The sequence below is a fragment of the Arvicanthis niloticus genome, chromosome 8, assembly GCF_011762505.2.
Source record: "Arvicanthis niloticus isolate mArvNil1 chromosome 8, mArvNil1.pat.X, whole genome shotgun sequence".
Classification (NCBI taxonomy): domain Eukaryota; kingdom Metazoa; phylum Chordata; class Mammalia; order Rodentia; family Muridae; genus Arvicanthis; species Arvicanthis niloticus.
Window position 1 is genome coordinate 1,911,930 of NC_047665.1, and position 14,363 is coordinate 1,926,292.

Consider the following 14,363-nt stretch of genomic DNA (forward strand, 5'->3'; position numbering starts at 1 on the left):
TACACAGCATGGTATAGAGCAAACACTGACCCAGGGATCCAGTGTGTATCTCACCTGAGGCTTCTCATTCTGCCCACATCTGGTTTGGGGCAGGAGCCTAGGGTGATTGCTTCTTTCTTCCACAGCAGACTCATCACTTGGGCCATATGCTATGGAGTAAACTCCCTGGATGAGACCTCTCTGAGGAGAGGTCAGACCTCCCTGGACATTCTTCCTCACTCAGATCCTGCTTTACATCCTATTTGACAAGTCAACAATGCAACATTCTCTGTCCTGTGAAGTCAGGACAGAGAATGCACTTTCTGGACTCCAGAGGTCCCGGCCAAGTGAGGGAAGCCTGGTTCCACAGCTTTCTGAGCCTCTGGGGCCACCTATGGGTGGCAGGAGCTGCTGCCTAGCTTGGCAGGGATAGGACTGCTCTGCTTCCAGCCAGAGGTGGCAAAGGCCAGCTCTACCACAGATCACAGATCCTTCACCAAAGCTGTGGCACTGGCATCTGGTTCCACAAGAACCCAAGCAGCCAAAGCCAGACATGGGGCTCAGTGACCCACAGGGACAAGGGACTAGATCTCTGACAAAACTTACCTTAGGCAGCAGCTCTGTTTTGCTCTGTTTTGCTCTGTTTAGTGGTTCCTAAGGACAAAGAACAAAACCAGACCAGACCGGTGCTTGGCTGCTCACTCCAGTTCAGAGGAGGCAGGGGATGGTGAGGTTCTCACAGAGGGCCTTACAAGGGTGTGTGGTTCCTAGTCCATCTCTAAGCAAGCCCAAAGCACTTCTGAGAGCAGGGAGCCATAGACTCAGCCATTTATTTCAAGTCTTCACAGAAAGCAGTGTAAGATTAAGTAGAATTAACACATTTTGATACTTCTACCATCGTGGTATACAAAGCGGACAACCATTTGCAAGTCCCCTGCAACCATCCAAATGCAGTCACTGGTACAGCCCAGGCTCTGAAAGAGCAAGCATCTTTCTCTAGGCAGTAACTGGAAGCTTCTTAGAGCTTGTTCTGTATGTAAATATTCAAAGGAAAGAAAAACAGTCTTACAAGAGATTCCCCAGGTACCAGGATGGCTGAGACTCTACATCTGGAAGAGAGCAAAGTCCCGTGCCACATGATTGATTTTCCCTTTACTTCCAGCCCTCTCAGAATTAACATTACCTGAGGTAGGAAAGGAGATCGTGTGTGGAAAGTGCCTACTCTGACACATGTTCTTCCTCGCTTTTAAAGGAGCCATCAAATTCAGAAGCAAACTGGAACACCAGCAAATCCAGTACTTTATTAAGACATCTTAATAAATGCTTTCCTGCATTTTCAATAACAGGAATGCTCTATTGACTGAATACATCAAAAGGGCTCTGCAGAATCCTTGGGGACCAGCCACAGGAGGTGTCATGTGATTCTGTAGTCCCAGAGCATGGCAGCCAGTTTTTGCACTCACAGGAAACAGGCAGCCGGTTCTCCATCTGCCTGGCGGGGGGTGGGGTGGGGGTGTCCTTCATTCTTCTGAACGACTGCCTTAAAGTCACAGCTCAATTCCAGTGTACAGACTCAGTCTCTCTAGAACTGGGAACAAAGGCAGCTGCCAGGTGCAACAGTTTATGAGGCTCTGCCTTTTATACATGCCACGGGAGCCCAGTCTCTGGGAGCCAGAAGCCCAAGATGGACCAACCACTGCTGTGGGCTGATGACCTTAGCAGCCACATAATCCTCCCTTTGATGTCCAGGGTCAATGCAGTCCTGGCCCCACCAGGGCTAGGAGAAGGTATATGAAAGAGAGTCTCACTGTGATCTGTCCTGTGAAGGAAACAGCAATAAAATTTATTACCCAGTCACCACAGCCATTCTGCAAGGAGTTCCTCCCAGCTTCTGACCTCTACTTGAGAGGGAACTTTTGTGGGAGGATAGGGACAAGACTGGAGCCACACCTCACAATCCTGGACCAGGGCTGCACAGTCACAGCCAGGTCGTGCAGGGCTGTGAAGCCCAGAGAGGGTCAATGAAAGAAGGCTCTACGGAATGAGCCCTTGGGACCAGCACTCCCACTGCTCACGGCGGCAGATAACAGGGCATGCTCTGCCTCAACCACGTGGCAAACACTCAGCTTCTGTTCTACCTGCTTCTAGGGATGCAATCTTTCCACGGTTAGTTCTGCACTCTACAAATCCCCACCTCAGAAGCACACACAGAGGGATACCACTGCGGTTGGATCTGGTACCAGACACTCAGGCCCTTCAGCTTCTTCTCCGTGGGAGGCCTGCCTCAGGCACTTACAGATGGGTAGGCTTTTTGCTCAAGGGCTCGACTCCTGTTCCTGCTGAACTGAGCCAGTGTGTGAAATGAGAACTGATATCAGCTCAGTAGGCACCGGAGGGCGGGTCCAATCACAGCTGGGCAGTGCCTCCTGGCATGCCCTGGGCATCATCCTGCCAGCGACTGTGGAGACATGGAGACCTGGACTGCAAATACAAGAAAGAGTTCACCACGCCCAGCAGGGACAACAGAACCATATCCCCCACCCTCACGCGTGGCATCAGCTGAGACATGGTTGGCTCAGCTTTAGTGATGCATCTGGCTTTAGTTTTCTGACTTCCAATACACTTGACATTACAGTGGACTAATTAGCAGTAGATCTGTATTTTCTGTAGACACACTTAGGGGTGGTCAGCACGCTGCTTGCACTCTTGACAACACAGCCTCGAGGCAGGCTGGTCTCTCCTCCTCTGGAGTGACCACCAGGCAGTGGCCTCTGCCTGGCAGCTGCAAGTTAACTGTCCCCATCTCACCTTCTCTTCAGGTGCAGAACTTAGCCACTGTGAACAAAGCGGAAACCAATCACTGTTCACCAATCAGCTAAGCTCTGCACCTTGTTAGAGAGGTCATCGCCGGCCATAATTAAAGGGCTGGTGAGCATCTTCGAAGACTGTTGGTTTCTTTTGTTTCCAAAGAGCCACAAGGTGCCTCTGTTCTCCAAACTGCAGAGAGAAAGTAGCCACGGTTCTGCAGAAGCAGCCAAGGTCATGGTTGCGTGGTAATCCCTGGCAATGTGATTTTAATCTCAAGTCACAAATCAGCATGCCAGGAACCCAAGCAGCCAGAGCAGGTGAGGGCAGCGCCATGCCCGACCACTCCCATCCACATGCGCTGAGTGTCCTCCACACCGCCTCTGAGCCCACCACACTAGCAGTGCAGCCTGTTGTCGCTCAGTGCGCTAGCTGCACTGTATAGAGGAGCATAGGGGACCAGGGGACAAGGGATGCACTTATCAGCTATGTGACCAATACCTTAGGGCCCATCCTTGCTCTGAGTATGTGGCCTTTAACCCTGGGGACACACCTTGTTCTCAAACTGCAGATTTTGAATGGCCCGGGATGTCTCTGGGCCCCTCGAATATGAAGCACTTGTCTGACAGTGGGTGTGGTGTGTAGGGAGCATCTCTGGGGCTGCTGTGACCAAGCATTTGGTTGGATAAGCTGGGGGACAGCAGATAGTTCATAAAAGAGCTAGGAAGTTGGCCTCCATCAGAGGCTAAAAATACTAGAAGAGTCACTGTGTGACTCCATGGCTCTCCCAAGTTAAGACCAAGGGACCTACAGAGTGGCTTTACTGTGACCTTTACACACCACCCACTGACAATGTCTAGCTTACATTCTAGAGCATGCCTGCAGAAGACAGTGAAGAGGCCCCCACCGTCTGCCCATCTACACAGGCCACCATCCTAGCTTGTGCTGTGGGCTCAGCAGGCTGTACAGTTGCTTACTCTACCCCACTATCTTCTCTGCCTGACTATGGTGGGCCCCGGCTCTTCTGCAAGAACATGGTCATACTTCACTAAACATGTTTTCCCTTCATAAATGTCGTTCTTTCAGATAAATAAACATATTGCACAGAAATGGGTTTTGTAAAAGTGAAATGTGAAAATGTAAAGTTAACATCTGACAATGGGTTAAGATTAGCAACACAATTCTAAATAGTCATTCATTAGTAATCACAGAGAACAACAAAGGAACGCAGTGATTGATGTAAAATTTAAAAACATATACAAAAGTAAGCATTATGTACCACCATGACAATAACTGAGACAATGCAGAGATGATGATTTGTGACTGTGAAAGGAACACACTAACCCACACCTGTCTCAGAACTCCATGCTCTGTGGCTGAACTACATACATTACTGGTCAACAAGTTGGCTACAGAGGCGGCAAGTAACAACACAGCCAAGGACTCTGGGAGCCAGGATAAATCCTGTTCCAGCACAAGATGAAAACATACTTGCCCTTAGGCCACAGGTATCACTTGGAAGGAGGGGCAGAGAAGACCTGCTGCCTACCTCACCAAGTGTCACTGAGCAAGGGGGATGGGCAGGAATACTCTGCTGCTTACTTTACAGGTCAGGAGGACACGAGGTCAAGGAGTCTCAGGTTTACACAGCCTCTAGGAGAGATGCCTGCAAGCTGAAGCTTGGAGCAATGAGGCCACGGACCACTGTGCTGACCTTGACCCTGAAGCCTGTGGATCTGTGCAAAAATCCAAGGTGGCTAAAGCAGGGCTAGAGGGCTATTCTCTTTCAGCAGGACACCTGCTTTACACCCGTATTTCCAGAAGAAGGCTCCAGAGATTCTGAGCCTTCCTGCTCTTGGGGACCCACCCTGCTTGCTCCTCAAGACTGTTTGGCAGCCCTCTGGTGCTGTGGCTTACCAACTGACCTGGATGGTTAGGAGGAGAAAGGAGAGAGAGAATTACCTTTTCAGAACAGCATTTCGGTCACCACGTGGGCTGATGCTTTGTCCATGTGTTCCCTCACCAGCTCGAAGCACCTGTGGGCAAGCTGCTGCAGCCTGGCATCCTCGCTCACCATCAGTTCCCCATATAGGTATATGCCCATGGCCTGCAGACCACGGGGGCCAGAGAGGAATGGGGAAGAGGTAAGGCGCTGTACGTGTTTATGGGGACTTGTCTGTATAGCTTTACACAAGCTGGTCTAAAAACACAAAGGACAGAGAACCTTCTGCCAAGCAGCTGACCAACTGCAGTTTGCACTTTCAACTCTGTCTCCATTGTCTTTATCAACACTCTATGGAAACTGAACATGGTAGCACAAGCCTTAATCCCAGCACTGGGGGGCAGAATATGCAGATCTCTGTGAACTCAAGGCCCGCCTGGTCTACACGGTAAATTCTAAGCTACCCAAAGTCACACAATGACATCTTGTCTCAAAAAAACAAAAAACAAACAAACAAAAAACCAAAAAGCCAAAACCCAACAACCCCCCCCCCCAAATCCAAACCAACCAACCAACAAAACAAAACAAAAAACCAGTAATAGAAACACAGAATTCTATTGATTCTGTCAATAGACTCTGGTGCCTGAGTGGCAACCCGTCCCATGGTGGCTATTGTCAGGAATACTCTGGGCAGAGCAGAGCGCTCCCAAAATGGTCACTATGGAAAACCTTGTCTGTCAGGTCAGTGCACCCTATAGGGCAGCTGGCATGAACTCCTTCACCAAGTCCATCACCTAACAGGCCACAGAGACCACTTAGCCCAGCAGTGCAGGCAAGGCAGACGCCATCACTTTGGTCTTAACCTAGCCACTAAACTTCCAGACTCTTGGCTCTTCTGCTTTGAAAGCAATGTTACAACAGCTTGAATTTGCACTGTGCCAACATTAAAAACAGCCAACTGCATTCTGCAAGCTCTGCCTGCTTTCTTGCTCTATGGATTCCCAAGGGTTACATTCTGCTTCAGATGCAAGTGCTTCAAAGGCAGCATAAGATAAAAACCTCAGTGTTGGCTTTGAAAGTACTTTCCTGCAAGGGCTGAGGAGTGGAGGTCCCTGTACAGTGGACGGCATAGCTGTTCCACTGAGCTGCCCTTAGCTCTGTTCCTGCTTTCTCAAACAATCCTTACTCCATTGTGCAAATGTGACATTTCGGCTGCAAAAAAAAGTCACATCCTTTTCTTTCTGGGAATAGCCAGCCTTCACTTTGCTGGCTGACCCTGTCCTCAGACTCTGTCAAAAGTCCTTTTGTCCACCACACCCCAACTCTCCATCCCACTCAAAGTGGCTCTGGCCCATCAGTCTGCAGTTTGCACACAGGCTGACCAGAGGCACAGGCTGGGGTTGGGAGTGGGACAAAACATGGGGGAAATCATGTCATGAGGTACAAAACGTCAGAGGAGGTACCCTGAGGGATGACCCCAAAATGTGCCACAGACCAGAGAGGTGGCACATGAGGTTATGGACACCACACACACATACACATGTGTACACACACACACACACACACACACACACACACAGAGAGCCTGAGATTTGAGGCAGGAGACTGCTTCCTAGGACATTCTTAAATGGAGGAAATACACAGGCTACGCAGAGCCTGGCATGGGATGACATGGTGTGACTTCCCAATAGGTGATCCAAGGGTCTCCCAGATGATTCACACATGTGCTGTGCTTGCAATTAGAACCTCTTCAAACTGGATGGACCCATGGTGTTGCTAAGCAGTGGCCTTGGGCAGAGAGTTCTAGGGTAAGCCTCACCTAATGCCACATTCTATCCACAGCCAGGGCAGAGGACAGGGTTCTGTGAGAACACTGAGGGAGGATCAGCTCACAACTGCCCATGACCCTCAGATGCTAACCAGCCCTTCAAAGTTTTCAAAACTCTTTCAGATATTTGTTCTGACAGGGATGTGGAGAACTTGGGACTGGTAATGGTGGTCAGTTTCCACCTCTTGGAAGATTACACTCACCTGATCCTCCAGTAGGAACCTTTCGACCTGATCATATGCCTTTTTGTACTTGTGCTTAATAACCAGTTCACACCATCGATGGCGAACCTGGGGAAACAAGACAGGAAACCTGGTAAGCAATGCTGCTCTGCCAGGATAATGTGAGGATAAAGAGCCTCTGTGTTGCGATTTCACCCAAGCATGGGGCACTTCTGCAGACAGTGTGGCTCAACGGACAGTTGCATTTCATTTCTTCCTACAAGTGAGGACTGGAGCTCCCAAGTACAAGGACTGCCAGCCAACAGTAGTAGAATGCACACGAAGCTCCAGGCAGCAGCTTCACTGTGCCATACGCAACTGCAGCTGTGCACAGTGAACAGGGAAATGCAAACAGGGATGCGGGTCAGGCCCGTACTCCATGTTTGGTTCAGTGTTGCCAGTTTTAACAACTGAAACACAGTATGTAGGAAGATGCCAACTTCGAGTTCACACCAAGCCAGGGTTCCTCTGCTGAGATTTATGGAGAGGCCCCAGCAGGCTGCTCTTGAGCTGGCCCACTCACATTCGCCACATAGAAAAGTCATGCTCTTTTCAAAGACAGTCCTACAGGTTTGCCTGCAGGAACTTGCCAGGACCCTCTTGCCCTGCCTCTTACAGGCACCCGCTGCCTGTCAGACACCAGTAAAGCCACCAACCACAAGGGCCTTGCAGGGCCATCTCTCTGTGTCCAGGCATATTTTTTTAAAGATTTATTTTATGTATGTTGAGTATACTGTTGCTGTCTTCAGACACACCAGAAGAGGGCATCTGATCCCATTACAGATGGTTGTGAGCCACTATGTGGTTGCTGGGAATTGAACTCAGGACCTCTGGAAGAGCAGTCAGTGCTCTTAACTGCTGAGCCATCTCTCCAGCCCCCACATTAATTTTCTTTTTAAACCAGGAGATTCTGCCTGTTTGGTTCTCAATGCCACAACTGTTGCCAGCAAGCTGTCTGAGCTATGCCAGTGAGCAGCCAGCCAGTCAGTGGATGCTACATCACTGCTTTAGTATCTGCCGGTAAAGTTTAAAGTGTCTTCATGTTACCCTTGTTTTTATTGCCTTTGATCCATTTGCAGTCTGGAATAAATGTCGACATTTTGGCTAGGCCCCATGCAAATCACATCACTATACAGGACTTCCAGAATTTAATAATGCACAGGAGTGGGAGTGGGGTGGGGGAGCCCCTAAGAACCCATAAAGAATTAGCTTTCCTGTGCTCCAGCCAGGGGGGGCAGCACCTGGACTATGGTCATCTGGTTCAGAGATGACTCTAGAACCAAATGTGCAGGGCACTGGGTCGACGGTCCCCAGGGTTGTCTGTGCCTCCCCCTTTCCTCCTACTTCAAGGTCTTTCCAATGGCCTAGCCACATCCACAGCCTGGCAGTAGAACCTTTTGTTTGTGAGCTTTGGTAATGAGCACTAGCCAGGAGACCCTGGTATGACAGTCACTGGAGGGTATCTACTGTTCTGCCACTTGCTCAGGCCCAGGGAAAGAACCTCACTTTTCTCAACACCAAAATACCTGTACCCACTTTTAATAATGACACACACATGAGAGCTCTGCTAGACCTGGCTCAAACACCTTAGCTGCTACAACTTTTGTCATTCTAAAAGTGCAAGTTATATTTCAGGTTTTATTTTGAGAGTAGAGGGCATTAGAAAGCTTCAGGATTGAGGCTTGGGGTGAAACAGTGAGACTAAGTGCTCTTTGGGTAAGAGATTTATTCAGTTATTAATGCCATACATGGAGAGCAGATGATGGAGCTCTGAGGACAAACCAAGCAGAGAGAGAGGTCCTCAGAGGAAGGACAGCTTTCATACCATCAATTGCTGGGCGGTCCACAGGACATGTATGTAGTCAGAATGTCCCTGATTCTGGTGACAGAAAGGAGGCAGGGAGTCTGTGAGCCTGGGGCCTGTGTACATGATAAGCTACGAGGGTAGGGAAACAAGAATCTAGATTAAAAACAAAAAAACAAAAAAAACTTCCCAAGTAGTTTGCCTGCACCCAAGGCAGGGTCTCATGTGGCCTGAGCTGACCTTGAAATCAATGCAGAGCCAAGGATGGTCTTGAACTTTCTCACTTCCTGCCTCCACTTTCCAGGTGGCAGGATTACAAGTGTGTGTGGGGCGCTGTGTCTGGTTATGCAGCAGTGTGTCGAGCCCAAGGCTTTGTGCATGCTAGGCAAGTACTTTTACCCACTGAGTGACATCTCTAGTCCTTCATTTTCCTTTCTGTGCTTTCCTCTTATTTATACACAGAGAAGAAACAATGCATACACCAGGACCCATTTGTGATTAGCAAAAGGCCCCGGCGGGAGGGGGCAGGAGGCTCCAGCAGCCCTGCTGGGCTATGTGAGGGTTCAGGAGGCCATGTCACAGAGGCTCTTTCACAACATGAAGTCAGCATTTCCACTTCTTGTACAGTTAGAAACGCTTTGTTGTTGTGACTAATGAGAGAGCCGATCTTCTGACCCCTGAAGGCTAGCTAACATGGCATCCAGGAAGGACAGACTGTGTCTCCCACCCCACAGAGAGCAGGACAAAACAGCCTTTTCATCAGTGAGGACTACATGCATTTCAGTATTCCAAAGACAGGATGTTTGGAAGACACCACAGAGATGCTGTGCCCCAGTCTCTACTCACGCAAGCACTTTTAGTTTTCTTTTTAGTTCTCGGGGCAACAAAGAACATCCTAGTTTTCTCTTCCAAACTCACAAGCACCCACAATCCATCCCCTCACATAGGCTAACACCTGCTACCCCAGTGCAAGCACACACCAGTGAATGGCTGGGTTGCCTTCCTCCAGATCACAGACTTTGGTGCCCTTCAGAAGTGACATAAGTTCCCTCCTAGCCTGACACTGGCAGGGAGTCAATACTCCGCAAGCAGAGCCTCAACACTAAGAGAGATGGTGCCTGTAACCGTGAAGGCGGAAGACAACCTGCAAAGCCATGAAACCAGGTGTGTGCTGTCTCCTGCTCTGCTCAGTTTGATGCTGCAGCCTTAGGAGACCAAGCGGCAGGCACCTCTGCATTCTGAAAGACACTGCTAAAAACCCTTCCGTGACTCACACTCCTATTATCAGTTTTTGCAGTTTGCACATCTTGAGCTGCTCCTGTGGTCTCCGGGGCTATCAGCCTCTGACAAGTGGAGACAGCTCGTAGGAAGGACTATTTACCAGGTGTAGCAGGGCTGTGGGAAAGTGGATGCGCAGAGGACACTGTCACACCAACTAGCTCTAAAGGAGCTGAGAGCTGTTTCTGGAAGAGCCAACAGGGACAGAGAACTGGAGCCCCAGGAAGGAATCTTGTGAGGGCAGCCTCCATCTTAGAAGGCGGAACCACTCTTTCTCAGTCTGGTTGGTGAGCAAACCTTTACCTTCTCTTATTGGATCACTGGCTCTCCCCAAATCCCTCCATTTGTCTGTAGGGTGATCTGAATGTCAGGGAGATTAGCTCTTGACCAAACTGCAAGCTTTTCAGCAGTCATCATGACTGTGGCCATGGTGATTTTGCTTGGGTTTCTGAATGGTTCTAGTAGAATTTACTGATTATCCTTCCTACAGTTTTTCAATTCTGTTCTTTTAGTTTTAGCATTTGTGTTTATGTGTGTGCTCTAAATGGTCTAGCTGCACACTTTCCTTGGGTTGTCTTAGACATAATTTAGCTAGTTAGCCCAGGTTGATCTAGAATCTCCAGTGTAGCTCAAGGCTGCTTCCCAAGTTCTGGGATTATAGGTATGACCCACTACACTTGGAAAAATACACTTTAAACATTTATGTTTTATCAACCTTTAGTGGAATTGAAATTTAATGATTTAAACAGCAACTAAAATTCAGGTCATCTAAAACTTTTGCTAGGAATCCCCAGCAAGTCTGGAGTTAGCAAACGCTTAGTCTGAAATAGCACTCAGATGGTCAGGCCAGACCAAGATGGCAGAGGCCATGGGAAGGGTGGAGGCCTGAGTATGTGGCAGGGAAAGACCAATTCAGTCAGTCCTGGACATGAAATTGAGTGACTCCTGCCTGTGTTGTCTGTGTTTTGGCTGGACACATGACTACCAAGAACTCGCTCTCTCTTCTCTTCTGAGCTGAATACAGACAGCAGACAGCCCTGAGTGGGGCATAGAGAGAGAGGCACAGCCTACAGCCAGCTGGCCCTTACTGCCTCAGGCTGAGGGACAGGTGCCCATGTATATGAGCACAGGAAATGGCTCACAAATGACAGGAGAAAGAAGCTGGGTTACTGGAGACTTCCATAAGTTGATTCTTACATGTGTAACAAAGCATTGCATGTGGTGTGTGCCTCTGATTCCTACAGTCATGAGGCAGAGGCAGGCAGATCTCTTCAAGTTTGAGGCCAGTTTAGTCTGTATAGAGTATCCCAGGCCAGCCAGGACTACATAGTGAAACTCCACCTCAAACACACACACACACACACACACACACACACACACACACACACACACACACACACTCGCACTCCGAAAAACCTTAGAAAAACTACTTTCCGGGATGCTCAGCTTAGATAGTGGGTTTTCATATAGAGTTGCTACCTATATGACCAGAAATGGATTCCAGAAATTTGTGGGCCTCCAGGGCCTGTACCAGCACAGGGGTCTGTGTATGTGGTGCTTCACGTGCTCTCTGGGTTGGGTACAGATGAGACGAAGGGCACATGGAGGATAGGTCTACACAAGCATTCATGTCAGCACTGCATCTGAAGCCAGACAATTATACCTGCCAGGTAATTCACATAACAGTGCTGGGTCTTACAGTGGGACTGTCACCAGGATGTGCTGTGGCAACGGGTCTGAGCGTCCTGGGCTTATAGTCAGCCAGGGTCTAAAAGGAATCAGAGCAGACAAACATGGGGTGTGGCTCATCCAGTCCAAAAATAGTAGGGGCAGCTAGCTACGAAGGCATGGGGGAAGGGATGGACAGAAGGCCAGGCACAGGTATACACATAGCTATGCCAGAGCATATGCAAACATGTGCACACAGAGATAAGTTATTTTTTCAACATTTTCCTATAAGCAACACACTGAGTTTTTATTATTGTTTTAATACTAGTAGTTAACATATTAAGTAAATGTTGTGGCCTGCTATTTTGTGGGAAATTGAGCAAATCTACCTCCCTAAAGTGAGACCCAGAAGAGTGTGGCCTTCCTAGGAGGTGGGGGGCAATGCCTGAAAGACTATAGATTAGATACTTCAGGTGACTGCAGAGTAAATGTGTCTTCTAATCTACTACAGAAGTTGACTATTGAATCTGTGAGACTTTGGAGACAGTAACACATGGGAATGTGTGTCCAGATGACAGGGCAGGACCTACAAGATAACTGTTCTCATCCCAGGGATTGGCTAGAAAACAAGGTGGGATCCAGGAGCGAGCAGGGAGTGGTGGGGACCACACAGCTCAAGACAGACCAGGCCTGGCCATAAGAAGAGAGAGTGGGGCCTGGATGACCGCTGGGAGGAAGAGACCCTGGGGTCAGTGCTCACACCACCTCTGGGAAGTACATCCAGGGGCTGAATTCTGGGAATTTCCAAAACCATTTGTACAGAGAACTCACTTGGACTCAAACCAACCCCAGCTATGTGGCAATTCTGCCCCACGTACAAGGTTACTGTGAACTAGAAGCTCCCTCAGAGCTGATAGGCTCTTCACTTGGAAATAGCACAGAGGAACCCTGCTCTTCTGATGTCTACAATCTTAAAGCATTGCCACCTAGAAGTCTGCTGCTATTCCTGAACTGTGCCTCAACTTCAGGGCTACAACCCTGACCACCATCAGGGATCTCTCCTAGTCACAGCTGATACCCAGCCTAGCTCTCCTTCCAACCCAAGGCCTCTGCTCTGACCGTAGGGCCTGACACAGTCTTTCTGTTCAAGTCCAGATGCAGGGTATCACTGGTCCTCTAGCCATTTGGCTTTGCCCCTGAAGAACAGGACAGGCACAGCTGGTCACTTAAACCATTATTTACAGAACAGACTATGGGCTATACTGGCCTAGGTTGTACAGTGCTAGCCAAGTGTTTCCTCCCCAAACCTACTGTGTCAATGGGCATCCAGGTGGGAATTCCTGAAACCTCAGGATGGACCCAGCACAACATGTAGGGTGGCCCTGAGTGCTGGTCCCCATCCCCAAGTCCTATTGCTGTCTCTCCAGTTCCAATTCCAGTCTCAGCATTCATTCTGAGGATTATTAAAGAGGAGATCCTGCCGTCTCATTGGCCTGTGGGAACAGTACAGGAGCTGGTCCAGTGCTGTGGTGGCCAGGCACGGAGGGTGATGCTAGTGCAGAGAGAATGAGCGCAGCCAGCAAAAGCAGAAGTTTCTGGCTGTAGACATGTGGGTCTGCCCTGTGTTATGCTCCCACTACAGGCCCAGAGTCATAGGGCTAACCAATCAGGGGCTGGAACCACAGCCTGAGCCAAACGGAACCTGTTCTCTTTACAAGCTGATTATCTAAGGCATTTGCTGGACTAACAGCTGCCTAACACACACCTGTTATCAGATTTTTTTTCTCTATACCAGTGTTTTACATGAAGTTACAACAATGAATCAGCTATCAACCCCCAGGGCAATGGCTGCGGCTCAGTGGTTAGTGCCTACGCCGGCATGCTCCAGGAAGAACCCAGCCTCCACAGAGTTTGCTTACTGCTGCATTGGCACACCCTTTGTGTTTTTCAAACATTCATGCATAATTATTAGAAAAGCCTAGAATTTCAGTGACTACGACTACCAACAGTTATGGCAACTTAAATCCTCACGTCATGTTTGTAACAGTTAGAAAGTCAGTCTCAAATAGAAGCCTTTAGCTTTGTTACAGAGCCAGTGTTGGGGTGGGCCAACAGGGGGACCAAGCTGGCTGCTGTGTCGCTAGGTGGCAATGCTGCAGGATCCTGTGGCAAGTTGGTGAAAGCAAGACATTTAGCCACTGATCCTACTGGCAGCCAAGCACAGTGCCTGCTTGCAGCATGCTTCTGAATGGACAGTGCTTCTGCAAATGGAGAATGCTTTCAGTGACTTTGAAATTATAATGCACAGTTGGAAGCTATAAAATGCTTTGAAGAATACCACCCATCCTATTTATGACAGGAAGCCCCTTTCTTTTCCAGTCCTTTTGATTTTGAAATTTACTGCTAAAGGAAAAAAAAATCTGTACAGGGAACATGATCTGGGAAGCCCATTAAACTTCATTTGGAGTTTCATTTTATATCTGTAAACAGAAAGACGAAGGCTTGGGGCTTTTGTAAGTTAATAAGTCTACATTGCAATAAACAACCCTGCTTTTTCAATTTGTGTGCTTAAATTAGATTTACTTGCTTTAAAGAGGGCTCATTGGTGGCGAGAGGCACAGACATTGCAGGGCTACAGGCTGATGGCACTGCCAGCTAAGAACTGTTCAGGGGTGTTCACAATGGTAGGTACTGGCCTGCTCTTTCTCCTGAGAGACCAAAGAACTGTCAGCTGTGGTGTGTGAGCCACACAAAACTTACAGCCTGCTTTACTCCACTGCTCCTCCTCTCCCTCACTGCTCGTTGCTCCCAAAGGACTGTAACTTGAACACTATTTTT

The 14,363-nt window shown here is 48.8% G+C and overlaps 1 protein-coding gene across 11 annotated transcripts in view; it reads right to left on the reverse strand.

Annotated features, from left to right (window-relative positions):
* Positions 1–1,260: 1,260 nt before the first annotated feature.
* The window catches only part of Aopep (aminopeptidase O (putative)), a 305,721-nt gene continuing 292,618 nt past the window's right edge, over positions 1,261–14,363 (reverse strand). For 5 of the 11 annotated variants that reach the window (XM_076938857.1, XM_034510362.2, XM_076938858.1 and 2 more), the window contains 3 exons: positions 6,758–6,844; positions 4,747–4,891; positions 1,261–1,798 (listed from right to left, as the gene is read on the reverse strand). In XM_076938857.1, the coding sequence (XP_076794972.1) occupies positions 4,751–4,891; positions 6,758–6,844 (228 nt within the window). In that variant the 3' untranslated portion in view covers positions 1,261–1,798; positions 4,747–4,750. Of the gene's footprint in view, positions 2,461–2,787; positions 2,977–4,746; positions 4,892–6,757; positions 6,845–14,363 lie in introns of those variants that run through there. The other 6 variants (XR_013111996.1, XR_013111998.1, XR_013111995.1 and 3 more) reach the window with 5 other exon arrangements.